This window comes from Rhopilema esculentum, chromosome 7 (genome assembly GCF_057945365.1).
Source record: "Rhopilema esculentum isolate cy_ngs chromosome 7, ASM5794536v1, whole genome shotgun sequence".
Classification (NCBI taxonomy): Eukaryota; Metazoa; Cnidaria; class Scyphozoa; order Rhizostomeae; family Rhizostomatidae; genus Rhopilema; species Rhopilema esculentum.
The window spans coordinates 14,376,157-14,403,074 of NC_142821.1; the positions used below are offsets into that span (position 1 = coordinate 14,376,157).

The window sequence follows — 26,918 nt, forward strand, 5'->3', positions numbered from 1 at the left end:
TGCGGTAGAAATTTACAAAACATTTAACGGATTGAATTCACTTTTTATGGATGAAATATTTTCCATAAATGAATGCCCATATTCCTTAAGAAACTCCCAATTCAAAACAGCGGAGCCACATAAGAAAATATATGGATTTAACAGCGTATCATACAGATGTAGCCAAATATGGAACTCAATTCCAAATGAAATAAAGTACTCCCCTACTTTATCAATATTCAAGAAAAAAATCTCAGAATTTACATCGTTTAATTGTACTTGTAATCTTTGCAAGGAATATGTTAGCAACAACGGTTATATTTGATTCATATTATATTTTAGCGTTGGTAATTTAAATTAGTTGGTTTTAATTAGCTTGTATAGCTAGCGATTGTACCAACTTTAAATAAAGAAAGAACAAAAAAATGTAGAACTTCTGGAGACGGTTTCAAAGTACTTGAAATCTTATTGGTGCGACGTCATGCGTAAACTTTTATACACTGGCTTCGTTTAATTGAATATTGCATAATTTCCTGACACATAATCTGCATATCTATAGATAAATATAAATTATATATATTTATAGATTATGAACAATAAAATTTTTATACTTAGCTAATTTTTCTAGATATAATTGGCGAGAAAAGACATTATGAGTGCAAATGCTTGATTCTAGTTCTCAGGGTGAATTGATATAAATGTTTAGCAGTTGTTCCTTAATTGACGTTATCTTTGATCGAAAATAAATGATCTTCATTAGACCTTTGGCAAGGACATCAAGCATCGTGATACAGAAGTCATTTACAAGTGGCAACTTCGCGCCGACTTTGGCAGAAACCTTGCCAGATTCCCCTGTAAACAGGTCAGTGAATTGTGATGTCAAAAATCCACCATTTGTTCTCGAACTACAAAGAATTATGTTCAAGTTTTGCTTTTCTCTTTTCTAGGCCAAAGGCTAAAAGTTTTTCGGTTTTTGCTGCTTTTTCGCTAGGATAAGTTCCTAAATGTTACATTTATCAATGTTCCTCAATGCAAAATTTTCAAATGAAAACATTGTTTAATCTTTGATTTGATTAAAATCTTACCCATATCTTTCATCGTCAGGTTTATTAGCCAGTTGCTCACACTTCTGGTTTGTCAAAACGAGCAAACAGCTCTTCAGGTTCGAAGTGGTGTCAAGGAATCCCTTGGAGTCGACTTGAGTCCTGCTCTATTCAGATCTTTTTTCACTTTGACAAAGGCAACGAAGCACTGTTTTTTCCCAGAGGGACAGGTAATGCCTCTTTTCTTAGTCTTTTGTACCGTTTTTCGATCTATTGTCATAAAGGCAGTTTCCGCATTCCAATGTGGAAGTTTTCGTTCTCGTTACTTTCGATTATTTATTCAAAAAGTGTTTTAGTTTCTTTGTGAGTTCTGAAAAAGGAAAATGTTTTAAGACGCTATCATTTTTTGTCTTCACATGCCCACCTCATTTTATTTTTGCGTTTTTACGTAGGCCAGTTGAAAGCTAAAAACATATGTATAAAGTGCAAGTAAAACCCTGAAATTCGAAAATACCCTTTAAATTGCTTATTACGTAAAGAACACTCGCCAAACTGGCTAGCCAATATAATTTTTTCTTAGGTTGAAATCAACGAATCCAACACAGTCTACATCGAACAAATAATTTACATTTTTAAAAGCATGCTGGATGCTAAGTCAGATCAAGTTACTCTCATGTTAGGCTACATGCCAACAGAGGAATTGATTTTGCCAATTATAAAGTAAGTACGATTTCGTGTTTTTCAAACTCTTTTTATAGACTCTTCAATTATTGTATTTGTTCAGTTTGTTCAGTAATTTTGATGATTTTTTTTATAAACAAATCCATTACAAACATAGTTAATAGGAAGTTAGCATGGTATTCGAGTCCGAAAACACTGCTTTGCATCATTTATCAATACCAATTTATCTTCCAGGTATGTAAGGGCACTTCCGGTCACAGTCCAGAGCCTCATCATCAAATCGAAGCTGTGCCAGCTCGTTGAAAGTGTGAGTTACTTAGAATACATCTCTATGAGGACATTGGGCTGTTATGCAAAGAAACGTGCCTTAAGTTTTCAAATTTGATAAACTATTTTGCTACCCTTATGGATCAGATTAATTCTGTTGGTTTAGTTTGCAATAGATAGTTTTGTTTAGAATGTGGCCTTTTATTTTATCTAATTTCTTGTATCAACGAAAGTTTATTAAACTGTTTTGCTTCCAATCTAGATCATGGCACGACGGGTGGATTTAGCTTTTCGCCAGGAAATGAAATTTAGAAACAAATTGGTTGATTACATCACCGAATGGGTTTTGCATGCGTCCACAGAAATAGAAGAAGTTGCTCCAGAAATTCTTGCAATCTCCTGGTTCGTAAATCGTATTCATTTCTATTGTTTCTTGTTTATGTACGCCTTGCTCACTTTTCTTGCATGTTTTTACTTATCTGTCTTAATTTGATGGATATAAGAAGTGAGAGTCATAGAAACTTCATTGTTATTGTTATTTAAGGAAAAAATTTGAAACAGGTTGACAAGTAATAATATAGACATAGACAAGACATAGAGAAATGATGTGGACAAAGGTAGAAGAATATTCTTAGAAATGATTGTTTTTTTGTGAGTGCTCGTTGCCGTGTAGACAGAGCTGTGAACGCTATTTGGTGTTTGAAACAGGACGATTCTTTGTTGCAACTCTGAGTTTCACGCTTAATGCGATCATCAAACATCCATCATCATTGATGTAGAGTTATATGGATGTTGTTATCAATCAGAAATTTATAAATATACAGTCAGCTTCAAAGTTGCTTAATTATTTGGTTGATACCAGGAAATTTATTGATTGCCAAACAAATCTGAAAATTGTCCAGGAATGATTATGTAGAACTGAACAGATAAAGTCAAGTTATTATTATTTATTCAGAAACTGCTTAATTTCTTTAACAATCCCTACTTTTAGGACATTAGATGAAGCAGCGATGAAAGCAATTGTGGCACTGCTAAAAAGCTTGCCTTTGCAACCAGAAAATGTGGAGTCAGATATCACTGAGGCAAAATCATCCTTATTTCTTAAGTACGTTATCTTTGGTCAGTTTCTTTTCAACTGCTTTAAATGTTTTTGTAGTTATTGGGAAATTTCTGGTATTGGAAGAGGAGTTTCTAAAAGAAAGGGAAAATATTTTCAAAAATGCTACCAATAGATGGAAATTAATGCTCATACTTACCTCTCTTCTTCTACGCTCAATTTATGAACTTTGCTGTCCTTTAATCTTGCCATTGTATTCTGACTTTTTCTGGGTAACAGTACATATTTCAAAGCTTTTGCATCGTCTGAACATCAATCTTTACAATTAAGATTGCCGTTCATTACCAAGGCTTTGATTTACAATGTGACTGGTTTTTTGTTCAAGCATTGGATAGAATAAAATTAAAAAAACTTTAGTTTGGTATAAACTTAGCACGTCACCATTTTTTGAAGTATACATGTAAATTTGTAACCCAAAAGAGATAATCTCCTTGATTGAAATCTCCGTTACAGTAATACGAATCTAATCTACTTTAGTAATTTGTATCTGCTTCTTCAAGGTACTTCACGCTGTTCATGAACATTCTCAACAAATGCTACGAAGGCCACGACGAAGGCTCGGTAAGACCTGGTGTCCCTGTGCCGCATTTTATCAACCTGCGAGGGAGCACGGTCCAAGCGATGTCAAACATGCTCAGCGCAAACATTGACAGCGGTCTTATGCATTCTATAGGTATTTACTTGGTTTTTCAAATTTATTCCTTGTTTACTTAGCATAAATATGCAATCTTTATCGTAACCATTCACACATAACATTGTTTGTCGCACATAACAACTTTATTCGATACCAGTATACTCATTGACAAATAAACTTTAATGTGTGTAGGTTTTTTCGAATTTGGAAAGCCGCTCTTCAATGGTCTGCAAAACACTGTCATTAAAGATACATGTCAATCACACGTCCTCATTTCTAGGTCTTGGTTACCACGAAGACCCCCAAACGAGGTCAACCTTCATGGAAGTACTGACGGATATCCTGAAGCAGGTGAGAGATTTCAACAGTCAATCTTCTTTTCGTACACTTTGTGACAAACATTTAAATTCCCAATTGGGTCAAGAGGTTCCCACCCAACCCTCCCGTAACTGGAGTCAAAAAAGCACTTACCCTTTCTCGGTTCGAATAACCTGAAATTTGCAAGCCTTGGTTGTATAGAAACGAAAAAGACAGCATTTGGCTTGGGTAGCTGAAATATTTTGTTTTGACGACCTTCCTTGCATTTGTCATTCATTTGACAGCTAACTTTTATGGATTCTTTTTGCAACGGTCACGAGGTTCTTGTTCTCAGAAAACAGTACCTTTGTATGTGCTTTTCAAATTCTTAAATTTTGCATCTTGCCCTGAGTTTACAAGACCTGGCCAGCTATAGTTAGACTGCAACTTTCTTTTAATTTCTTTTCAGGGGACGGAATTTGAAAATCTTGCTGACACTGTCCTGGAGGATAGGTTTGAAAGGCTTATTGGTTTGGTCACGTGGTTAAGTGAGGATGGGGATCTGCCAATCGCAATGGCTCTTGCGAATGTTGTCCAATCAGAGCAGCTGGTATTTACAAATATCTTTGATTTCATTTTTATAAAGCCAGAACAAAATAATGATCCTGTATTAAGATTCTACGCAACTTCCCCCGCCGAGAATATCTTTTGAAAAAGTGAATCTTTAAAAAGACATGCTCTAATTTTTAACTTTTACTTAACTAACTATGTTTTTAAAGCTTGAAAATACAGTGCTGTAAGAATATTAGATTATCGAGTTTTAAGCAAACTGGTACGAGCCTTAACGTCCAGCTCTTTTTCAAAGTTTTGTAGCTCTTTTAGTTTTTTTGTTTGGTCACAATACGGGAGTGGATGGAGAAAGTTTGAGTAGACGAAGATCGGGGGTTATGGCATCTAATAATTTAATTGTTTGTTTTATGTTCAAATGTCAAATTTCTGCTGAGAGGGAATATTTTTGTGACAAAGGAGTCGCTCAACTTTTCATTCATGTTTTCATTTATTGTCCATCATTTCTGCAAAGCTAAGTTTTTAATTTCTAGTTTCTTAATCTATTATTAAATTGTTTACCTTTTTCTGTGAAATGAAGACAATTTTTATCACATTTGCCAAATTTTTCTACTTTTATTTTTTGTTGCAGGATGACTTAACTCAAGTTTTTGTCAATGTTTTTGACTCTAAGAGCATGTTGTCCGAGCTGCTGACAAATCTTTTTCGGCAAGAGGTAATCAACATTGTGCATTGTAATCAAAATTTATATGAAAGTTGGCGATTAGAAATATTTATTTGATTTGTGAAATATAGAAATATTTATTTGATTTGCTATCGACAACTTTTGCTTTTGGACTTTGTATAATTCTCTTTCGTTTTCTGCAAACAAACTTATGATGTCTACGAGGAAAAATGTAGGGTATACCCAAAGTGTTCGGGATTCGCTGTATTTGAGTCAGATTGTCATTATTTTTGTTGAGAACGTAGCCATTTATTGTCGTTTTTGTCGAACTTTTGATTTTCTGTCAGAAGCGATCGAGTAGCAGTCAATAGATACTTTATTACTGGGGCTTTGAACTCTCTAACCCCTAAAGTCACGAATTCCCACGCGGGCTTTCAGGCTCGTAGACCAGAGCTCCTTGGATTCAGAGTGCACGATGCGTTTTCTTAGGCCAGTTCTCAATGGCTTACAAACAGTATCGTTGGATGCTCGATGTGAGTTTTATATCATGATAGGTAGAGTTGGCAGAGGGCATGCAGACATTGTTTCGAGGTAACAGCCTGGCAAGCAAGGCAATGGCATACGCATTCAAGCTCTACGGCTGTGGGTATCTACAGGAGCTGTTGTCACCTTGCATGGCGATTATGGTCCATGAGAAAGAGAAGTCGTACGAAGTAGACCCAACCAGGTGAGGGCTGACTTAAACTTGCTTGGGAGATCGGCAGAATAAAAAATATGATTGATTAATCTTTGCTTAGCTCCTTTTTGCTCGTGAATGTGCGTGGAAGACATTTTTCAAAGTTTAACACCAAAAAATTACTTGGAAAATATTCGAGAAACATACAAAGAAATGATAGTTTACTTAATGGTCTGAGTTTAATTTATGTGTGTATATCTTATCTATCCAACTATTTGTTCACAGGAAGATATCTTGCTATTTTCTATCAAATCTAAAAAGCTAAAAGAAAACTACTAGAGATAAACCCTAAACTGTACCAATTGCAAAGGAAAAGACAAAGTTCATCAAAGTTCCACTATGACTCGCATGTTTAAGAACGAAAATGTAAAAACGTGCTTAGGTTCGACATAGCCTTGTTATTAGTCTCGTTGTCTTTTCATTTTCCTATGCTTCCTATGTAACGTGCTATGCTTCTATTTGCAGAATCGAAAATGGTGATGATATAGAGGCCAACACGAACTCAGTTCTAACTTTGGTGAAGATGCTTGTTAATCAACTGATTGAAACTAAAGAAAGGTAACGGAAAGTTCATATTTTGCCAATTTGTGATTTTTCATTCCATTTCTGAATCTTTTTTATTCGCACTTGTTTTCACCAGATCTCAAGTCATCACCACATTGCAGTTTTAATTTTTTCGTACATTTTCAAAAATTTTTCTTTTTATGAATTGTTTTCCTTTGCCTTCGATAGTTTCCCGGAAAAGCTGACATGTCTTTGCCACTGCTTAAACAAGGTTTGCTATTTTAAAAATTTTCAGTAACTCAGAGATTTTTCTTATTAACATTAGAATTTGTTCTTCATCATCTGAAAAGATTTTCCAAGTCAAGTAAGCCGAATTCAAACCCAGTTCCGTTCGTTTTAATAATTTCATACTAGTTCAACTTACAACTGCAGAGTTGCACAAATTGTTTGAAGATTTTGGAAGTTAATTCTATGTTTTACCTTTTTAAAAATTCTGAGGATAGTCACGGATAAAGTTTCTTAACAAGATATGAATGGTTGCCAAAAATTGTATAAATGCAGATCTTCGTCGACTTCTTTTTTATTCTTCAAACTGAGTTCCTTTTCTGCTATATTGTGTTTGAAAACTTTCAGAGCCTATTTTACAATCTTTTACTGCAATTTTACAATCTCCTGAATTGAGACTTTTCGTCCAATAAGTCACAGTCACTAGAAGTGAAAACAGCACTTTGATCATAAAGCATAGTTATTATCTAATTTTGAATGCTTCGAATTTTGAAACCAAACTTAGATTTTTTAACTGCCCGTCTCTAGGCAGTTCAAGAATTTTAACTCCTGAAATAATATATAAGACATGCATTTTACCCTGACGGAGAGTTGTTTCATCATAGTAAGCAAATCTTACCTGATTTGTTTTTGATACCGCAAAATTTGAAGATTGTACTAAATACCGGAAACATATCATACTAAAGTATTTTTCGTCCGACAATCTTAAGAGAATAAATGTCTGATATCGACCGAAAGTAAGCTGAAAATTCATCTGATTTAATCTTACCTTACTAACATTCCGTTTTTCCCGCCTCTTATTTAATCAGCCCTCTTGTCGACCCGGCCTCATTACGACGCTTCTTTGTTTTAGGCCGTCCAGGAACGATTTCCATCGGAAACTTACGTCGCTGTTTCAAGCGCTGTCTTCCTCAGATTTCTCAACCCAGCAATAGGTATTCCAGTTAAATCTTGCCTTTATTTTGCCTTTATTAGATAATTTAACCGATAACCGTTTGACCTTACATTTAAAGGTCATCCTATGATCTTTAATTTTGGTTCCCCTATGGTCTTAGGTTAAGGTTGCCTAGTGACCATGTGATTATCATAACCATCTTCCTTTCTGTTTTAGTGTCTCCACATACATTTGGATTTCTCGAACATCCTCCATCAGATAAAATGCGTAGAGGCCTGCGGTACATCTCCAAGGTGGGTCTCATTTTATTAGAGACTTTTTTGATCTCAAACGTTCTTGTGACATATGGTTTGAGACAGTCATTTGTAGTTTTAACTTTATGAAATGGCTCCGGGGTAGTCACAGTTTTTGCTCCCCGGAGTATCGCTCCCTGTTTTGTTGTAAAGTAGTTATTGTTAGAAGTGTTGTCTGTAGTTTATATTGTAACTTTTCAGTTTAATGTAAAAAAGGTATGTTATTGTTCGCAGCTTTTTCATAAGGTCACAGTTTGACACAGCTTTGCGAATCTCGAATTATATGCGAAGGCACTCGGCCTAAAGGTCCGTCCATGCTACCCCTTGATACCTTGAAACCTTTCAAAATAAATGCAAAGGTATGCTTTAGGACTGACTGTTTAATTTCTTTTCTCTAACTGTTATCTTGGGTAGTGGTCATCCCCTAGTCGTTACTCGATCAGCATATAATTTAGATAATCATCATATCAGAATTAAACAGGAACTTGCTCTCTAGCTATCTTACGCCTTATTTTTATTTTTTTCCTTCGTTTTTACAGATTCTGCAGAATTTAGCAAACCAGATACTATTCACAAAGGAGCCGCATATGGAAGTTTTTAATAACTTTTTGACAGACCATTTTGAGAAAGTGCACGGGTGAGAAAAAGCTTGATTTTATATGACCAGTCAAAATTAATTCATATTTTTAATGCATTTGTGTTGAGAATCTACTAGCAACTACAAACGTGCTCAGAAGTATATCATTAAGGTTACGGTAAACGTTTTGAACACGAAAATTGGTTTTTCCTTCCTAAAGGCCAAACGGCTCAAGAAATCTGGATAAACTATATATCATTCGATGCACAAGATTATGGCGTATCTAGCCAGATAACAATTATTGGCAAATAATGTTAAATGTTATTTTCCATGCGAATTTACTTGTCAAAAAGTGTACCACCTTCAAAAGCTATTATGTACCCTTGCGTTTGAGGTAACAAAATCTGACTTAGACCAGCAGGAAGTGCAGGTCCTAAGCTACCAAAGTGTGTCTCAGATTTTTTAAATTCCTCCTCTTTATGAAACTATACCCTGTCAAAAATTGGCAAATAATTTTTCCACCCTCCCGCAGCTGTATTTGGGTATAAAAGACGGACCAGAGAAAATAAAAAAAATTTGAGACACACTTTGTTTGCCCAACGTCTGCCCTGGCCGTGTGCAAATTTTCGAGCCATTCGATTGGTTCCTTGGGTACATAATAGCTTTTTCGTACCTGCATGTAGAGGAATTTCGAGTCCGGAGAAAACGGGATTTTACTGATCGCACTTGCAAGATACACTCGTAAACCACAGTGTAATCCGGGTCAAGTCACTTGAAGATTTAAGATCAATAAGCCTGTTTAAATAAACACGGCCGTTCATTGGATATATGGATGTGCCATGCGATATTGTAAATGAGACATGCGACCACAACCGCAAAGCAACGATAATCGGCTTAACAGGTCAAGAGATTTTCAGGCCTCAACTAAAAGTTTTGATAAAGAAATTATGGAAACCTTCGGTTACATGGGATTTTTTCCACTTTCAAAATTTCTGTTTGTTTCAAATTTGGTATCATTGTGTGCCTTGAAAGTTCGGCTACTTGAATGTGAAAAAATCGAAAAAATGATGTTTTCATCAAGAAAACGTTTACCGTAACCTTAAGTTGGTGTATATTGCAACTCGAATTTACTCAACGTTGTTTTAAAATAGGGCCCTAAAAGTATGAGTTCCACATGGATCACACCTTGGCCCCCTTCTTTTTTTTATCACTTCCATAATATAAGAATGGCCTTCAATACCTTTGGGATTCTTTCATAATAGCGGTAACGAATCCCTTATGTATTTCAGGTTTTTCGCCGCGCTTTCGGCAAATTCCCTGGAGACAAAGGCCCAAGTCGACATCGAGTACTCCATGTTTAATGACTACGATATCGCTGCACTTCACAAACTTTTGTGGGCAAAACAAGAGAATATTGGACAATATTTGTCGGTGAACAGGTGGGTCGCAATGTTCTTTGCATCTTTGGTATAAAAAGGGCTAAAAGACCTTTTTTAAAACTTGTAAGCCTAGGTCTGTTGGTACATTAATTCACCGTCCAAAAATGTATATACCTTAGATTTCGAGAAACCACAGGCTGACTTCTTTGATGAAGCACCTTGTTATGAAGCACCTTGTTATGAAGCACCTTCTTTGATGAAGCTCTTTTTTGCGTGACAAATCATAGCGTTTTTAAAGGACATTGTCCTCTGAGCCATCTGTTCTTACCAGACACCTTTATCGCCAGGCATTACCAAGAACATAAATTTCACAATCAAAAACATCTTTAGATCAGAGCCTTATTTTAGATCCATTGACCCTGGGCCTATATGCCACGTGCACTTTTGAGGCACTACCCATGAAGAGCTTGACTCTTGAAAAAGAATGTTCTCTACTTGCAACGATCTACTGAAGTAGATATTCTACTTCTGTGTTTCTCTCACGTCCGTTTTTTATGTATTCTTAAACCAATTTGCAGTTAATTTTATTGCAAGGGAATTTCCAGTAAAAGCAGCTCCTCGCATCGATGGAAGTAAAATTTCCAGTACAAACAGGTCCTGACCCTTAGGACTTGTTTTTCTTCTTGGCCTAAATGGGATTTTGCAAAAAAATTACCTTGCTTTATTTGGTTTTCCCAGGTAAGACAATATAATGTGCTAATTATCGGATCATCACAATCGATAAAGATTCCCCCCCCTCTCAATACTCACGTGAGCGATCGTACGGAAGGTGAATGCTTTGTTAAAGGAGCCTTGTTGGTTGTAAAGGACAAGCAGTTTGTTCTTTGACACGAAAATTTGTTAGACCCATGCCTTGGACTGTCTCAAATCTAATTAATTAGGGGACAAAATGAACATTTGGACATATATGCTTGTTGCTAGCGTATTAAAGAAATAAGAGTTAATTTGCACCTTTATTGTCCTTCACACCATTAACCTTAAATGCATTGCCTCCTTATTTGCAGAGACTACAAATCTGTAGGCAGAGGTCCTTTCGAAAGATTGGTGACACTTCTCGCTCATTTGGGACCACCGGACCATCAGCCTTCCAAGCTTCAAAAAGGAACTCTGTAAGTTTCAGTTTCAATACTTTCTTTTTCGATTTTCTTAGTAAAACAGTTACGTTGAGATGAAGAGTGCAGCGATGGTGATCATTTACCAAGAGGTGGCAATAGAACAAAGCATAAGTTCTGGAAAACTCATGTTTGCATTTTTTTGTTTTAAGCTAATGTTTTATCATAAAGATTTATAAGAGATATCATTTCTAAAAAATCTTTTCTAAATGGGTTGCATGTCAACTAGAACATCAGATATTTTTTCCATCTTTTATCTCAAAGTTTCATTTTTGACATAGAATCCTAATATTTAGCTAACCCCAAAAACTATCAAATTCGAGAGTATTGTCCCGAAATGGATCCTATTTGTGCTGCTTGAAACACGGCACCCAATCTACATAAAGGATGGCCGATTTTTATGCTTCGAGCTAGAAAGACTCCTAAATTACAACTGCAATAATTTTACCCAAACTTTAAAAAACCCTACATTAAAGCAAGACTCTTTTAAATATCAATGCATTTGTTTACATCACTAGTTTTCTATTGCAATGAAATTTGACACCTTTGAGTTCAGCCTCTGCCCTGTATTGGTCTATTTTCTTGACATGGATAAACATTGTTGCTTAGTATAAATATATGCCAGTTCCAGTGCAGTTTAGTATCGAATAAAGATGAGTTCAGATACATCGTTAAGAGTAAGGATCGTAAAGGGCCTTATTTTACCTGCAGATGGCATCGAACAAGCAGCATGGGCTCGAAATTCCGAGAGTTCATGATGAAACACGCAGGACAAAACAACGATGAGCTGCAGGCAATTAAATCGCTTCAACTATTCTACCAGGTAAGCCATTGCTGTCTAATTCTTTAGCAACATCTTCTGTTTGCTATTTTGTTTTATTCGGTAAAATATGCTGATTTCAATGTAATTTTTCATATTGAATCATTGTCTTAATTTTTAGGAGGGAAAGTCCAAAGCTGGAAATCCTGTTTTCTATTTTGTTGCAAGAAGATACAGGTATCTTTCGAAGTTTTCTAAGATTTTGGAGTAAGAACAGAACATTGATTTTCTAAACCTAATGACCATCATATCGAATATAATAAAATGACTCTTAGCATCTTGCGCTAAATGGCAAATTCGTTATTTCATTTTTGTTTAGGAGAAGAACAAATTAAAATCTTCAAAAGAGTAAGCCACGCCCTTATAGTAAATTCTAAGATCATGAGCGCTGAAATCGATAGCTTTTTGGCATGGTTTTGGCAGCAAGAACTGGGAATAAGTTGCTCACTAGGTTCTTCCGCTTCCTCTTCTCCGAAAAATTTCCTTTAAAAATACTGAATGCCAAACCTGGTCGTGTAATTAGTTGATGCTTAACTCATACGTTTCCGCATTGATTTAGTGTCTTTGCATTTTGACTGATGGCAAAAGTTGACCAACATGCCATCAAAGATTCAATGATTGTCAATTGAGAACTGTAATCTTGGTACGTCAGCTATTGCTGTTTTTAGGAGTGGGCTTGCTACTATAGATTAAGTTAATTTGAACATACCTAAAGATGCAATTTGGAAAAAAGTATATCCTAGTGCAACATTGTAGTCATTTCATATCTAATTCCGGCCAGTTTATGTTGACAGCTTTTCAGAAGGGTGTGGCTATTATCTGCAGAGAAAATGGATTTGAGCATACATGAAAATCATTTTACTAAGCAACAACATATACTTGAGCCATTTTAACCATTAACATATAAAATTTGAATATTTATCTCCAGAGCCGACCAAATTAACGATGAAATCCTGATCTACCACGTGTTCTTAACACTCCAACCAGTATACGGCCAATCATGGGAAGTCATCTTCGATTTCACTCACACAGGGCCAGATAACAGATTCAAGGTTTGATTCTGTTTGATGTTGGCTGCGTATTAATGTTTTTAGAAAGCAAAGAGGAAATAACATTTTGATTAAGATGGAGATGACTATGTATTGGGCCAGGTTTTAGCATATGTATTGTCTGTAGCAAGAGGTGTATGTAATTGTTATTACAGTTATTAAGAAACTCTAAAACTACAGATGGTATAGTTTGTACCGTGGAGAATATTGGACTGACTTTCCACGGAAAATGTATAATATAACTATATGTCATGAAAAATTGCTTAGAAAATTCCTGAAATGTCTTTCATACGTCTTTGCTTGCAATGACATCGCATCGAACATTTCATTCACAGCAATGATTACCTAGTACATTTATTTTTAATCGATGAACTACAAATTACAATGAATTTTTAAAAGGGAAACTACAATCAGTGGATAGCTTTTACAACTCCATCTTGCAAACCATGATTTGCTTGTCTTCCCATTAGTTTTCGTTAAGCAGAAACATGCGATTGATTAAATCTGAATAATCTCAGCAACTATTCTTCGTTGCATTTTAGCCGGAAACTTTGGCAAAGGCTTTTGCTGTTCTCCCAGAAGCACAATTCAAAAGCTTATCAGTAATCTATGTATACAACGTGAATAGCAGCGTGCGCCAATTTGTTAAAGTCCACGAACGCACACTCGCTCCCTTCAAGGTACAAGTGTTATTTTACTCATTAATATTTTTCCGTTGTTATTTATTATTAACGGTTTCGTACATATTTATTTCTATAATCACGGTTATCATGTCTATGTCAACATGTATCGATTCATGAAATTGGCAAAGTACAGTGAAACATCCCTATACTCTGTCGCACTGCCCAATTACCCTTTGTTGTCGGAAGTTGTCTGTTGTTAGGACACTTTTTGAAAAAATGTTTTATCACAGGACGAAAATTTGAGAGGTTTGGTGTACAGCGAAACAGCAATCAATATAGTAATTTAATTATCATCCATCGACTTATATGTTATTTCCAGCCCAGAGAATCTTATGTGACGTGTGGAGAACAAGGAGCCAGAGAGAGAGGCAGTAGGTTCCCTGAAGAACTCTGATCTGAACTCACCAACTGACTCACAAATTAACGTACTTATATACAAACTGAAGTGCTGAAAGTAAATATACTGAGTAAAGATGTGTTTGGTATATGTTGTGGTGATGCAGCGTGATGTAATGGAGAAGGAAAGATCTAGGTTCAGAGCGGGAGGAGCTGAGTCTGCATGACTTTGAGGGATTAAATTTCAAACAATGTAAAAGGGGATGTCCTGTTGTATGCGATGCCTTGAATGACTCAAGGGGATGTCACGGTTATGGCATGATCGATGAGAAAGAAATAATAACGCATACAGGCCTAAGCAGAGCCACTTCAAAGTATTCGCTAATTGGAGGTTTCAACCGATCGATTGATTAGTTGGTTTAGGATATTCATCAGTGTTTAGTGTCTAGTCTTCGTTATTTTTAACGTGATCTTTTGTTTATATGCAGGGAAAATCAAACGTGCTGTTGATCGACTCTTTGAATCGCTTCTATGACTACCTGGCACAGGATGAGCTCAAGCTGCCCAATTCAACAACTTCTTTAGAAGACGACCTAAAAGTACGTTTTACGCATTTTTATCGTGCTTGCTTTCTTACTAAAACTTTATATATGAATTTCATATATAAAGTAGGTAATTGTAAATAAGACTGTCATTATACGTCAGCAATTGTACATTATATATATGTTCATCTTGCTAATTTTTCTGTTCAAATCTCGTGTTCAAGGCTCTTGAGCTTGTCTTGCTACAGTTGAACTTTTCTCGTTTTGAAATCTTTACCACATTGTCTGCTCTTTACGTTACGAATTCAACAATTATTATAAATTCAAGCACAAACTAATGCTACAAAGGATGTCAGTAAAAATGTGAATTTCTTTTTCGAAATTATTATTTTTGATATATAATGTGTTTACTGCAAGAATATCTGCCTGTTCACTTTACTGATGATTTGTGTTTATTTCGAAAGGTTTTCTCGGCTCAGCGAATCAACAAAGGAACTGTTTTTATCAAGGTAAATTTAAAATATTATTGAATAATGTTGTTCGTCTGTTACTTTAAGTGATATCGATAGCTTTTAAATATTAAAATTTTTAACAAAACTATTTGCTGGTTATTTAACATTCTAAAGATCTCATTGAAGTATATGAGAAAAATGTTCTTCAAACGAACGTGCCTCATGCCCTTATGCATGTCAAAGCATTTGTTTTCGTTGCTACGTAGCTTTCAAAGGTATCTTTAGGACACCGAGAGGCCACCGCTATCGAGCAGTGGTCTTGTACTTTCTCTCGATGTGACCACACCTCATGATTCCTATGCCTGGAATTACCCAGAGCTGGCGACTCTTCTTATTCTAAGTGCAAGTTTGGTCATGCCAGGGACTCGAACCACGGACCCTCGGATCCATAGTCCGCGGCCCTAACCACTGAGCCATCCTCACAGCAGAGTCCAGAAAAATGGCGAACCTTCCTGCGGCCAAGAAAATGGTGCTATAAAACCTTTCTAATTTTTAATAGGTTTAAAATGAGCATATTTTGGAGATTGGGGGCACTCAACTAGTTTCCTCTCCTCGCAATTCTGTTTCAGCTTGTTCTCAACAATCTATATTTTTTAGACGGATCGATTTTTAAGAAAAGCGTGCCACAATTTAGATGAATAGATTATAAACAGTCTGTGCCTGAATTTTACAGTACAAAGCAGTTCTGCAAACACAATCATATGGAAAAAACAGGAGGTTTATATATTTTGTAAACATACTTTCCTTCTCTTCACATTTGCTTCTTCATGTTGCATAAAGTTTAACATGGCAATTTAACATTTCAGGTCGGACCAACTTCAGTGCAAATACAAGCAGCAGAAAAAGCGAAAGTTCTTGGTTATACCTGTTCTGTGAACGACGTGTTTTATGCATCAGAAATTGAACAGGTGAACTACTTTGCGGGCTGCATATGCCATTCTGGTTCTCTTCTTCAATTCTGTCTACTTTTGAGCAACTTTCGAGACCCAATGTATTATCGCCTTCGAGTTTATTGTGTTCCCGTTATCTATTCAGCTGCAAGGATTCAGATGCAGGACTTAAGTATTCGAACATGAGAAACATTTGCCGATAGTCGTACACACTTTTTGTTTATTGAGCGAGCATCAAACCCGACATCGCAGAAAGGAATTTATCTTAATAGGATTGTAAGAGTTGAATCAGACTGGTCTCCACTGATTTCCTGAAACTTTCCTCGAATTTCCAGATATTTTATCTCAGATGAATTTGCAGAACTCTTCAACAATTTCCACTTATTGAACCTATTTGCATTTATTTTGATCTTGGGACATTGAGCGCCATATCGATGTGTGTTTTGCTCAGCTTTTGTTCTTGCTTGAACCTTCGCCAATTCTTCTCTAGGCCTACTTTCAAGAAGATCTTCTAGAACTGCATTTTTCAATTGGAGGACCTGGTCTCCGGTTTATTAGCGCAAGTGCGGAACAAATAACAGTTGCTGTGAACCGAGTCATGTCAAGGTGGAAACTTTCTCAACCGGTAAGAATTATTTTCTAGAACCCATTCACTAATTCTCTTTTGACTATTAGTATGCACCAGCACGTCAGCGACATAATTGAATTGATTACACATTTATATTAGAAAATAACGCTTAAGCTTTAACTGTACCTCTGTTATCATCTGTTTTTCAAATGTAAGTCATTTTTCTCTCTTGCTAGCCAGTAAAGCCTTATATTTTAAAGTTTTATGAACTGTTCTTGTATGTATTGAGAAACTTTATTTCAAGTCAATACATCTTCCTAAGGGTTCCAAAACATCGGCAGCTGAAAAGAAAATTCGGCCCAAAGATGTCCCAGGAACGCTGCTCAATATGGTTTGTCTTTTATTGTTGTTTTTGGCCAATCATTTCGATTTTATTTATTTATTATTATCCTGTTTAAAAAACAAAACATAGCTCCTTAATTTATTCGATTTGCTTTCTCCAATCTACTTTTATGTTTAGTGTTTAAATATCATCACAATATCTGTATTTTGTATCAGCTTAATGATTTTTTGTCAAACAATTTTAGGCCTTGTTGAACCTTGGAAGTAAAGACCCAAGCCTGCGTTTAGTAGCATATAATTTGCTCTGTGCATTGACAGCTACTTTCAACCTGCACGTAGAGGAACGACTTCTAGAAGCAAGAGGTAAAAAGCAAAGTTTGCGATACAAACCTCTTGCGAATGGCCTTGTAAAATTACTAAGGCATCGTTGTTTTTTTCTTGTGTTTAGACGAATGACAAATACTGGAAATTTTTTATCTGAGGTGCATTTGGAGGAATTCTAACGAATCGATAAAATGCCTTAATGCCTCAATTTCCAATTGATCGTTTACAAACATCTTTTCTTCGGTATTTTCAACCATTTTTCTAGATGATTTTAGATTCAAGCCAATTTTTAGGGTTTAATGCAACGTCATAGCGTAGTAGATATTGTTCAAGGTGTGAGAAATTTGCAAGTCTGTGACATTTTTAAATCTTTGTCTTAGAAAGATATGGCCCGACTTGAAATTGTTTGTAATGAATGTGTTTTCTTTGACTGCTTCGGTATTCCCTTGTGTCCTATAAAGGACTCTCTCGAATTTAGTTCTGCAACCACTTACTCAAAGTTTTTGCGTCTAATTTTTCCAAAAGTCTTGTGCAATATTAACGAAGTAAGTATCACAGGAATCACGCAACATGGCTCAACGTGATTTTCATCCCCGGCTTAAATATGCATGTTTTCACCTTGCTGTAGTGAAATTAGGCGTAGTGAAATTGTTCTTGTCTCTAATTGTTTTTTTGCCAAATGCAAACAGAACGGTGATGATTAAATGCACACAGTTTTACAGTCTAGAGCATTTGATGAATGTATACATTTTGTCGCATACAGGACTATGTATCCCAGCAAACAACACGATGTTTATAAAAAGTATAAGCGAACAGTTGGCGAAACGAGAGCCCAATATGACATTAGAGGTGAGTGCCTAGAGCTGCTTAAGAAGTTCTCTTGGTTGTTAGGATTGATAGAAGTTTTCTGCAGTTGTAGATTGTAAGGTTTAATCGAAGAAGAGGGCCAGAATAATCACGTTAACAGTTTGCAATTCTTTATTCGAATCAGAAACAGTTCGGCTATCCGGAATATTCATTCGGAATGTTAAGAGTATTTTCTGTGAAAATGCAAATATGAGCTGGCCTAAATTTTGTGTAATATTTGTGTTCTTATGTTAAAAACAAGTATCTAATTAAAAAAACTGGTGTTAATTTTGTAACCATCAAAAGTATTTGCCAGCTGCTATCTTGAGTCTCGTTCTGTATTTCTGCATTCAACATTGTATTTCGAATCGAAGACTTCCTGTAATCTTATCACCATCCATGAAATTTTTCATCATATCTTTTTCAGTTCTTGGATGAATGCATAAATGGTTTTAGTTTATCAGACTTTGAACTGAAGCACCTCTGCCTAGAATATATGGCCCCGTGGTTGCCGAATTTAACAAAGTACGTTCTATTTTGATTTGTGCTCATGCCAATATGTGCCTTTTTTCCTTATTCTTATAAAGCTACACATGACGTTGTTGGCTCGAGGATAGAACAGTTGCGACTATAAACTTAATATAATGCAAATTTTTATCATTCTGTCGGTTGTAAAGTGCTTGTTAGCGACACACGGAGCCCTACAGAACGGTTGTATTGAACAAGACGGACTTATCTACAACTTAATTTGATCATCAGGCAACATAGATAAACGTATGAGTTTTACGTTAAATAATGATCTTATTGGCTGTGACACTCTGAGACACAGCCAATCAATGCGTTAAATTACAATGTATGTGGTTATCTACGAGCCTCATATTTACCTGTGACGTCGAGCAAAAGCACCAGAGTTGGTGATGTTCTGTCTAACAGCCTACTCGGAAAAGCTGGGAAGATTCTTCTAAACTCATCTGAGAAGTATCCTTATGGCTCTCTTTTTTATTATTGAGACATTTTCAAAACTGTTAACCGAAATTTGTTTCTTCCCACTTAATTGCCATATGGACGGTTTCAGATTTCGGTATTTCTAAAAGATGCCCTTATGTGCCTTTCTCCAAAGAAAATTTACTTTGTATTTCTAATTAAGATCCTGTATATTATCAGATTTTTTTATCGGCATGCAAAACTTCTTCTTCATGGTATGAATTCAAAGTATACTACCTAGCTGCATTAAAATTGTAAAATTTTAATTGCCAATCTGAATCGGAACCTTTTCATTATTTTTCAAACTGTAGAGTTTTAAAGTTGTTATAAATTTTGTTTCTCTCCAGGTTTTGCAAGTGCGTTTCTGATGACCCTTCGCGAACAAAACTTTGTCAAATTTTGGACAAACTAATTCAGATGACAATCAAAGAGCGACAGGTGAAATTACGTCATTTTTTATCTCGCTACCAGGCTACCAAAGTGTGCCATCATAGACCTGATATGCAGTCTGTAATTGAGTTCCAGCGATGCTTTAATCTTAGGGTCCACAGGGTAGATTGATGCCCTGAACCTCGTAGTGGGTCTAAATGTAAACATTGTACGTGTCATTAGCCATACAGAATATGCCATGTATTGTAGAAGCCTAATCTGGCTACATTGCAACTGGAGCCCGTCTGTTTATTTCCAATGCAAATTATGTTTCTCGAACCATATTATGTCGTATTGTAGATGAACCCGTCGATCCAGGCGAAAGTTTGGGGTAATATTGGAAAGCTTCCAGAATTGTTGGATGTCGTTCTGGACAGTTTTATCAAGGTTGGTATTACTTTCATTATTATATTAACATAAAAGTGCTCTAGGAAACCTGTTGAAACCATTTATTGTAACGTTAAACGATTCTACTCATCTTGCTGTGAATTTATCCATAAAATCTTTTCATCGAGCTAAAAGATAAGTTGTAGTTGAATCTAATGGTATTGTTTTCAAGTACGTTGCCTAAATGACCTTGATGTTAATGTGACAATGTTTAAATATGTTGAAATCAAATTTTTATTTCGTTGTTTTTCTCCGTTCAACAGACCAGTGCGACAGGCGGCCTGGGCTCCTTAAAGGCGGAAGTTATGGCAGACACAGCTGTGGCGTTAGCTGCTGCCAATGTCCCTTTGGTTTCCAGCAAAATCATAAAACGGCTAAACACTGTGAGTTAATTTGTTGTCATTGCCCAGTTGGCGTGTAAATGCTTGTCCACTGCAGACAGATGGAAAAGCTGAATCTGGAACTCAATCGACATATCGAGAGAAGCAGTTTGTTATACTGGTTAATAGGCTTGTTGTAACCATGATATATGGAAAAATCACAAAAATGATCTTTTCGTCTTCTTACGAATGTGTAACACAAAGAGGTGTCTTAGGTCCAATCCTATTCATTGTCTTTGTTGATGATGACACAGTCTACCTTACTCTTGCCAAGACGGATTGTCGACGAATTTTGTTACTCAAAGGAAAAACTTTGTTACTCATCGTAAGCCCCGTAATTGACTTTAAAGGGGCAAGATTCATCTGCATACATTGTCCCCTCCTTCAGTGGCTCACCAGATGCGTCTCGCTGTTTGAATGTTTTTTCAATAGAATCAGGACAATGTCATGGTCAAGTTAATTGTTTAAAAGTTTTCTTGCTGTCTTTACTGACACGAAATCATTTCATTTCAGGTCCTTGGTCGAACCAGCATGTCACCAACGGGAAGCTTAGAGCGTCACTTGATGTGGGATGACATTGCCATTCTTGCAAGATATCTCCTTATGCTGTCATTCAATAATTGTTTGGATGGTAATGCCATTAGGATACATGTTGTAAACATTAATTTCTGGATATCAGTCTTGATGAGCTGAGCTAACCGATTTTGCAGAAAGTGCCAAACCAACAAAGAAAGTGAACGTGAATGAAGCGTTCATAATCCGAGAAAAATATCCTTCTCCTCAAATAAACACCAGAATCGCATAGCGCTCTTAAGATTGCATGATAAAGTCTGTTTTCTCTGAGCAGTTTCTTCACAATACGAAAAGTCAGAACCCATGGGTCGATAAGATGTGAGAAAGAGTTGATATATACTGGAGTGTAATGAAGAAATGTGATTTTTTATCGTATTCTCAAGAAACTATTTTTTCAGCTAAAAAGTTTAATCTCATTTCTTCTTTACAGTGGCCAATCATCTGCCAGAGATCTTCCACGTGATCACTTTGCTTGTATCAACTGGACCCCTGTCTCTAAAAGCCTCCATTCATGGGCTGGTCATCAATTCCTTGCAGTCACTGCTCACGTGCTCAGGAATCCATTTCAAAGGTGCGTTTGCTATTGGTTGCTTTCAACAAAGACAATCAAGAAAAAAAAAATGTGTTTAGCGTTTTTACTTTCGCCATGTTACCTAAAGGAACGCCAAAAAATGCCTCCAAATATTCAAAATCATGCCATTGAAAGATTCAAACTTGCAAAAGTTTACAGTTTAATTTTTCTTTGTCCAAAAGGTTTTAAACCGAGACCAAATTACAGGGGTATGATGGGGAAAGAGTCTGCCCATGTGACCATATTTGTAAAACCGTTAAGCAATTTGGCACATTCAGTGGTATATGATGCTCTTATGTTATGTTATGTTATGTTATGTTATGTTTTGTTATGTTATGCTATGTTTTGTTATGTTATGTTTTGTTATGTTATGTTATGTTATGTTATGTTATGTTATGTTATGTTATGTTATGTTATGTTATGTTATGTTATGTTTTGTTATGTTATGTTATGTTATGTTATGTTATGTTATGTTATGTTATGTTATGTTATGTTATGTTATGTTATGTTATGTTATGTTATTGTTATTGTTATCAAAACTTCAAGAGTGTTTAAAGTGGTTTTGAAAAAAGCAAACAATTTAAGTCATACTAAAGCTTTTCGTCTGACACTCTCCAGATTATAATATGTCAGAACAAAGATCGAGAGCAGATAAATTTTTCATTCTATTTTCTGGCGTTTTATAATCTGAGTGTCAGACAAAAAGTTTTAGCATAATTCAAAATGTTTGCTTTTTTTCGAAAAAGTGTTAACACGAAAAGAGTGTTAAAAGTATATTTTTTAGACGTCATCACTTATGAACTCTATTGTTTAAATAATTGTTTTGCTAACATCATATTGCATGTAATGTTGTCACCTTTTATACATTATTTGCCAAAACATGTGTTAAGAGATAATGAAGCAGTGTTAACAAAATTCTTCACCTTTTCATGAAGTTTTCAAAACCTCCCTATGAAAACAATCAGTGGTGAAGATTGAACTTTTCAGTGTTAGATCGACCCCAGTGGATTTTCCTAATTCATTATCTGAGTGGCCTATCCTGTTCAGTTCCTTTTGTCACAGACTCAAATTAATTTTTCAAGTAAAGAGTCTAATCAAGTAAAGATCTAATGTACTTTTGTTGATTTATTTTTAAAGGCAGAACACAGAAGTTGCTTAAAGCTAGACTGGAAGATTTTTCCGAGCAGAAATACTATCTTTTATTCGGTAAGTGATTTAATTAAAATGTTACTTGTTAGGAATACCAAACAGGACGACTTCAAGTAAATACATGTTTTAAGGTTTGCTAAAAAAACTTGCGATTTATTTTTTGTTTATCAATATTCACTATAATAGTTGAATTTATCAATAGTTTGTCTTTAAAAGTGGTATACATGTTTCACAGTATTGAGGCAAGTTGTCTTTAACTATGTGAATATGTATTTTCTTGCTCAACCTGTTGATATACTCGAGCATTTCAAGACCATAAAGCACCAAGTTCGACCTGATAGCGATCTTGGCGTTCAAATAGACTCGATCACATAAAGAATAGGTTAAAAAATGCTTAAGTATAATCTTGTTATTATTCATCAAGTTTTTCCGAAGACGCCACTTATGTATATTTTTTCGAAGGAATCTCTAAGGTGAAGTCAGCTCCTGCGAAGGCATTCCAATCGTCATTTGGTCGCAGCCGAAGTCGTACGTTCAATGCAGAATCGGAGGATGATGGAATTTCTATGTCAGCTCTGGAAACGATTGTGGAATCATTACTTGAGATTATGGAGGTAAAATGACCTGCAACTTGCCGTGCATACACTTATTAGTGGATTTTGTTTTGATTTATAAGCAACTGGTGCAATTTCATACAATGTTGATGCAGATAACATTCCATAATCTTTTTAAGGATGCACTGTGACGTAGTTACACTATGTATTTAGGCATATTTTAAAGTCAGATTTCCATTGATTGTTTAAAGAAAATGTCTTCATTCATAAATTCTCTTTATCGGTTTTCTTGTTATGCTTCATCTCAACACAGTATTTTTCTCTTTGAGGCGTGTGCTATGGACATCCCTAACTGCAACTGGGTTCGGCGGTGGCACGAATTGGCTCTTGGGTAAGGCAATTATATTTCAGTCATTTTCTTCAAAGGGTTTTTGCAAAGGATTGTTTTTGTTGTTGTGTTAAATCTAGTTGCGTATCATGTTAGTATGATATTGTTTTGAAATTCAGGTAGGGTTTGGATCTATTGAAATCTAGTGTCATTTTTATAAGCGGGTTGTATTTTGAGTTCAATACTAGAAGGAGATCTTTTTCTTTTTCACCAATAAAGCACAGCTAAATCAGTGCATCTACCCATAGGCAATAGAACTCAATCAGTCTTAAGCTTTTGTCCTCTGCCCCATGTGGTCTGCTCCATCGCAGCAATTCATAATCTAAGGACAGCGTATCATCCTTATTCACCGGGAAATGTCCATCAAAATACCTATTACATTTCAGATTCGCGTATACCCACAATCCCGCACTGCAGTCTCGTTCCATCATTGTCCTTGGCTGCATAAGCAAGGAAGTTGACGACACGTTTATTAGAAGTTTGCTGCAAGTTTTAGTCAAGGTAACTTATTTTTTTAGGTATTTGTCATTGCCCTGTCTTTGCAATTTTTGCATACTCCTTGTTATCTTTAGAATTTTCTGTTTTCGAACGCCATTTTCATGCTACCTTCATTTTTCTTTCAGAATAGGTAATCCATGATTGTAATCTTCTATCATGCCTCTCTATATATAAACAATTCCTTCATTTCATACCATTTCTTCAGGCTGTCGGGGTTTACAATGAAAATCGCCTTATCGAGTCAGTGATAATGTGCCTGGCAAAGCTTCAACCATTATTGCCGCAGGTTTGCTTCTAATATTTGAGTGACGTTAAACATAATAAAAAAATTGCATGTACTTCGATCATCTTTCATGTTTGCTGGATCGTTTCTCGTCGTTTTGGCCCTTCCTGCCTTCTGTTTATGATTTAGGTTTAACTACTAAGAACACAAATATTTTACATTCTTACGCAGTCTTGATACATTATTAATACATTATCTTTTTTGCCATTTTATTAAAGCATAAATAAAGAGTGTTTTTATTAGTTTCTCATTCAATGTTTTTTCAACGAGTGTTTTCTGCAGGGGTCAAGGTACCACAGAGGACTCTTCTGGATTGCTGTTGGAATTTTGCAGGTATAAACTTCTTGTCGTTCTCCGCTTTAAGCTTGCTTCTCCTACGTTTATAACGACGCAGACACAATAGCGAGAGGACGAGTGTTTGCAATGCTTTGCTTATTAAAGAATAGCTGAAGCCGAGTGTTTCGAAAGTCAGACTTTATCACTCTGTTTTATACAAAGTGTCGTGTCATAAACTTCACTATATTTTGTCCTGTTTTTCTTAGCAATTTTACATCATATTATTTTGCCTTTTGGCATCTTGCCTTTTGGCATCTTGCCTTTTGGCATCTTGCCTTGTTGTATCTCGCAGCTGTTGTATTCAAGCAAATACGGGCCCATGCTTCGATTCATACAAATTTGTTTCCCCTTTTTATCCCGCTAAGGTTCAGTAATATGTTAGTTTATCAGTTCAACTTGCAAGATTTCTTTTTTCAAATTTTTGACTTCAGAATCATTCTAGAACTTTAGTTTTTTTATTTGAAAGTACTTTGTAACTGATGGTGAAAAGTTTCTTTGGGAAGATTTTTGCCGTGAAATCCTTGCAAGGCTAATAAACTGTACAAGCTACAATGCAAGCATAAACAATGTGAACTCGAAATGTTGGTTTTAATCCAAATAAAATTTGATCCATAGTAATTTCCAAATTGAAGCCATAAATTGAATGATTTTATTGCTATCTTACTTTTATATTTTTTCTTATAGTTGGCAGAACTTACCCTGTATCCATGTGGCCTAATTTTGTTGGAAAGATCCATCATGACTCTTGATAGTCACGGAGATTTCGACAAAGAGGTGAGACTAGTTGTCATGGCTCCGGTAGAAATGACGTCAAGGGTTTGATTTTACTGTTTTTATGTGCTATCGTCTGTCGTTTTCACCTGTGTAGAACAGGATGTTTCCAATGTGCAGCTCACCTTTTTTCATAAAGGCACTACCTATATAATATCACGCACTACATGACAGTCTGGTAAACAGTATTTTCACTTTCAAGTGAGTGCACGTATACTCTTTTTTGTGTTGCAGAGTCTAAGTGATGTTTTGATGGCTGTACGAACCAATGGAACGCTGGATTGGGTTTGCAAGCAGATGGATCATGTTGTTGGTCTCAGCTTTAATACGGACTTCAATTTCGCTTTGGCCACCCATGTATTGAAAGGTAGCTAGACTGTGTATAGCAACAGTTTACTGTGTTTAGTGATGCGAAAGATATCAAAGGGATGTGTTTGATAGGTCTATGGTAGGAAAGATGTTATTAAATGCGAAAAACAATTGCTCGTTTTGCTAAAACAAGAAAACAACTGGAGTCAAAATGTTGACTTCATGATTTTGGCTACATATTCAAGTTTCCAAAGTATATGCAAGTTGTCTTATTCTACTTAACATCATTCTTATTGTAACTTCCATTTTAGGCCTTCGACATCCTTGGGCAAAAACCAAATCTTTGACTGTTAGAATCATGAACCTACTCCTTGATTCATGCAGAAAACGAAAAAACTGGTGAGTGAGTACTTTTATCGTTTGTTATCATCTCGTCAAGCATGAAACCTCTTAGCCATGTAAGAGAAACGTTTATGAAACTCATTTTAACAAATCAATGTTTTCTCGTGCAGCAAAGACAAATTTGTTGTCAGCAAAGAGACTGTTCCGTACCTTGCCGGTATGTATGCTTGAATTTGTATTTTATTCACTTCAAGCCTCTTTGCTTTTCTCCATGACCGAATATGCTTTATCCTTTATCACTTCACAAACCTGCTTATTTTCCCCTTCTAGGTTTGCTTCCAATTTCAAACGAAGTGAGAACCCGCCTTCACGCAAGCAACAGGGCATCGACCTACTTCAAAACGATTTCCAAGAATCCACTGTGCAGCTCTATGGAAGACATTGCAGCCTCGTGTACACCGGATATTTCCATCGTAATTTCGCCCCCGGCGGAGATCACAGATCGCCTTGATGAGTTCGTGTGGCCTTCAGATTGTCACAATTTGTTGCTCGATCCAAGTATTTTGGATGACAATGCGTCAAAAGCTCTTTTGCTAGTCTTGCTGGTAAGAGAATCGCAAAGTGATTTAATTTAATTTACGCAACTGATTGATTACAACATGTTAGAAGATTTTGATCCCAAGCTAAAGTAACTAAGGTGCTAAAATTGTCTTGAAGAAAGTCAAGCCATCACTTGTCAACGTGGTAGGATTTTCAAGTACCTTTGAGGTATTATGGGTTTTACAAAATTTATCTTGCAGGTTAATCTGCGTAAATGTTATTCCAAAACACTTACTATAAAATGCGCATGATAACCTTTACAATCTTTGCCTTCCATTCTTCGGCCTTTTTATTTCCGTTTGTCATCTAAAGAACCAGATCTCTCAGGGCATCTACAGTGGTTTTTGCATGCTTCAACGTAA

At 35.9% G+C, this 26,918-nt stretch overlaps 1 protein-coding gene across 1 annotated transcript in view; it reads left to right on the forward strand.

The window, feature by feature from the left end:
- Window positions 1–26,918, forward strand: part of LOC148960061 (neurofibromin-like) — a 45,724-nt gene that overhangs the window by 15,357 nt on the left and 3,449 nt on the right. Inside the window, exons 23-68 of the mRNA XM_089109241.1 lie at window positions 740–841; window positions 1,084–1,252; window positions 1,603–1,742; window positions 1,938–2,010; window positions 2,233–2,372; window positions 2,962–3,075; window positions 3,588–3,760; window positions 4,002–4,072; window positions 4,488–4,628; window positions 5,217–5,300; window positions 5,804–5,976; window positions 6,451–6,543; window positions 6,718–6,760; window positions 7,628–7,709; window positions 7,886–7,962; window positions 8,502–8,599; window positions 9,829–9,978; window positions 10,983–11,087; window positions 11,802–11,913; window positions 12,032–12,087; window positions 12,839–12,962; window positions 13,502–13,639; window positions 14,467–14,577; window positions 14,985–15,029; window positions 15,839–15,940; window positions 16,413–16,547; window positions 16,813–16,881; window positions 17,078–17,195; window positions 17,920–18,005; window positions 18,430–18,527; window positions 19,334–19,424; window positions 19,716–19,802; window positions 20,066–20,185; window positions 20,696–20,813; window positions 21,186–21,326; window positions 22,464–22,532; window positions 22,938–23,089; window positions 23,359–23,420; window positions 23,804–23,918; window positions 24,121–24,201; window positions 24,481–24,531; window positions 25,219–25,308; window positions 25,540–25,672; window positions 25,926–26,013; window positions 26,127–26,173; window positions 26,287–26,561. Coding sequence (XP_088965367.1) covers window positions 740–841; window positions 1,084–1,252; window positions 1,603–1,742; window positions 1,938–2,010; window positions 2,233–2,372; window positions 2,962–3,075; window positions 3,588–3,760; window positions 4,002–4,072; window positions 4,488–4,628; window positions 5,217–5,300; window positions 5,804–5,976; window positions 6,451–6,543; window positions 6,718–6,760; window positions 7,628–7,709; window positions 7,886–7,962; window positions 8,502–8,599; window positions 9,829–9,978; window positions 10,983–11,087; window positions 11,802–11,913; window positions 12,032–12,087; window positions 12,839–12,962; window positions 13,502–13,639; window positions 14,467–14,577; window positions 14,985–15,029; window positions 15,839–15,940; window positions 16,413–16,547; window positions 16,813–16,881; window positions 17,078–17,195; window positions 17,920–18,005; window positions 18,430–18,527; window positions 19,334–19,424; window positions 19,716–19,802; window positions 20,066–20,185; window positions 20,696–20,813; window positions 21,186–21,326; window positions 22,464–22,532; window positions 22,938–23,089; window positions 23,359–23,420; window positions 23,804–23,918; window positions 24,121–24,201; window positions 24,481–24,531; window positions 25,219–25,308; window positions 25,540–25,672; window positions 25,926–26,013; window positions 26,127–26,173; window positions 26,287–26,561 — 4,942 coding nt within the window. The remainder of the gene's footprint in view (window positions 1–739; window positions 842–1,083; window positions 1,253–1,602; window positions 1,743–1,937; window positions 2,011–2,232; window positions 2,373–2,961; window positions 3,076–3,587; window positions 3,761–4,001; window positions 4,073–4,487; window positions 4,629–5,216; window positions 5,301–5,803; window positions 5,977–6,450; window positions 6,544–6,717; window positions 6,761–7,627; window positions 7,710–7,885; window positions 7,963–8,501; window positions 8,600–9,828; window positions 9,979–10,982; window positions 11,088–11,801; window positions 11,914–12,031; window positions 12,088–12,838; window positions 12,963–13,501; window positions 13,640–14,466; window positions 14,578–14,984; window positions 15,030–15,838; window positions 15,941–16,412; window positions 16,548–16,812; window positions 16,882–17,077; window positions 17,196–17,919; window positions 18,006–18,429; window positions 18,528–19,333; window positions 19,425–19,715; window positions 19,803–20,065; window positions 20,186–20,695; window positions 20,814–21,185; window positions 21,327–22,463; window positions 22,533–22,937; window positions 23,090–23,358; window positions 23,421–23,803; window positions 23,919–24,120; window positions 24,202–24,480; window positions 24,532–25,218; window positions 25,309–25,539; window positions 25,673–25,925; window positions 26,014–26,126; window positions 26,174–26,286; window positions 26,562–26,918) is intronic.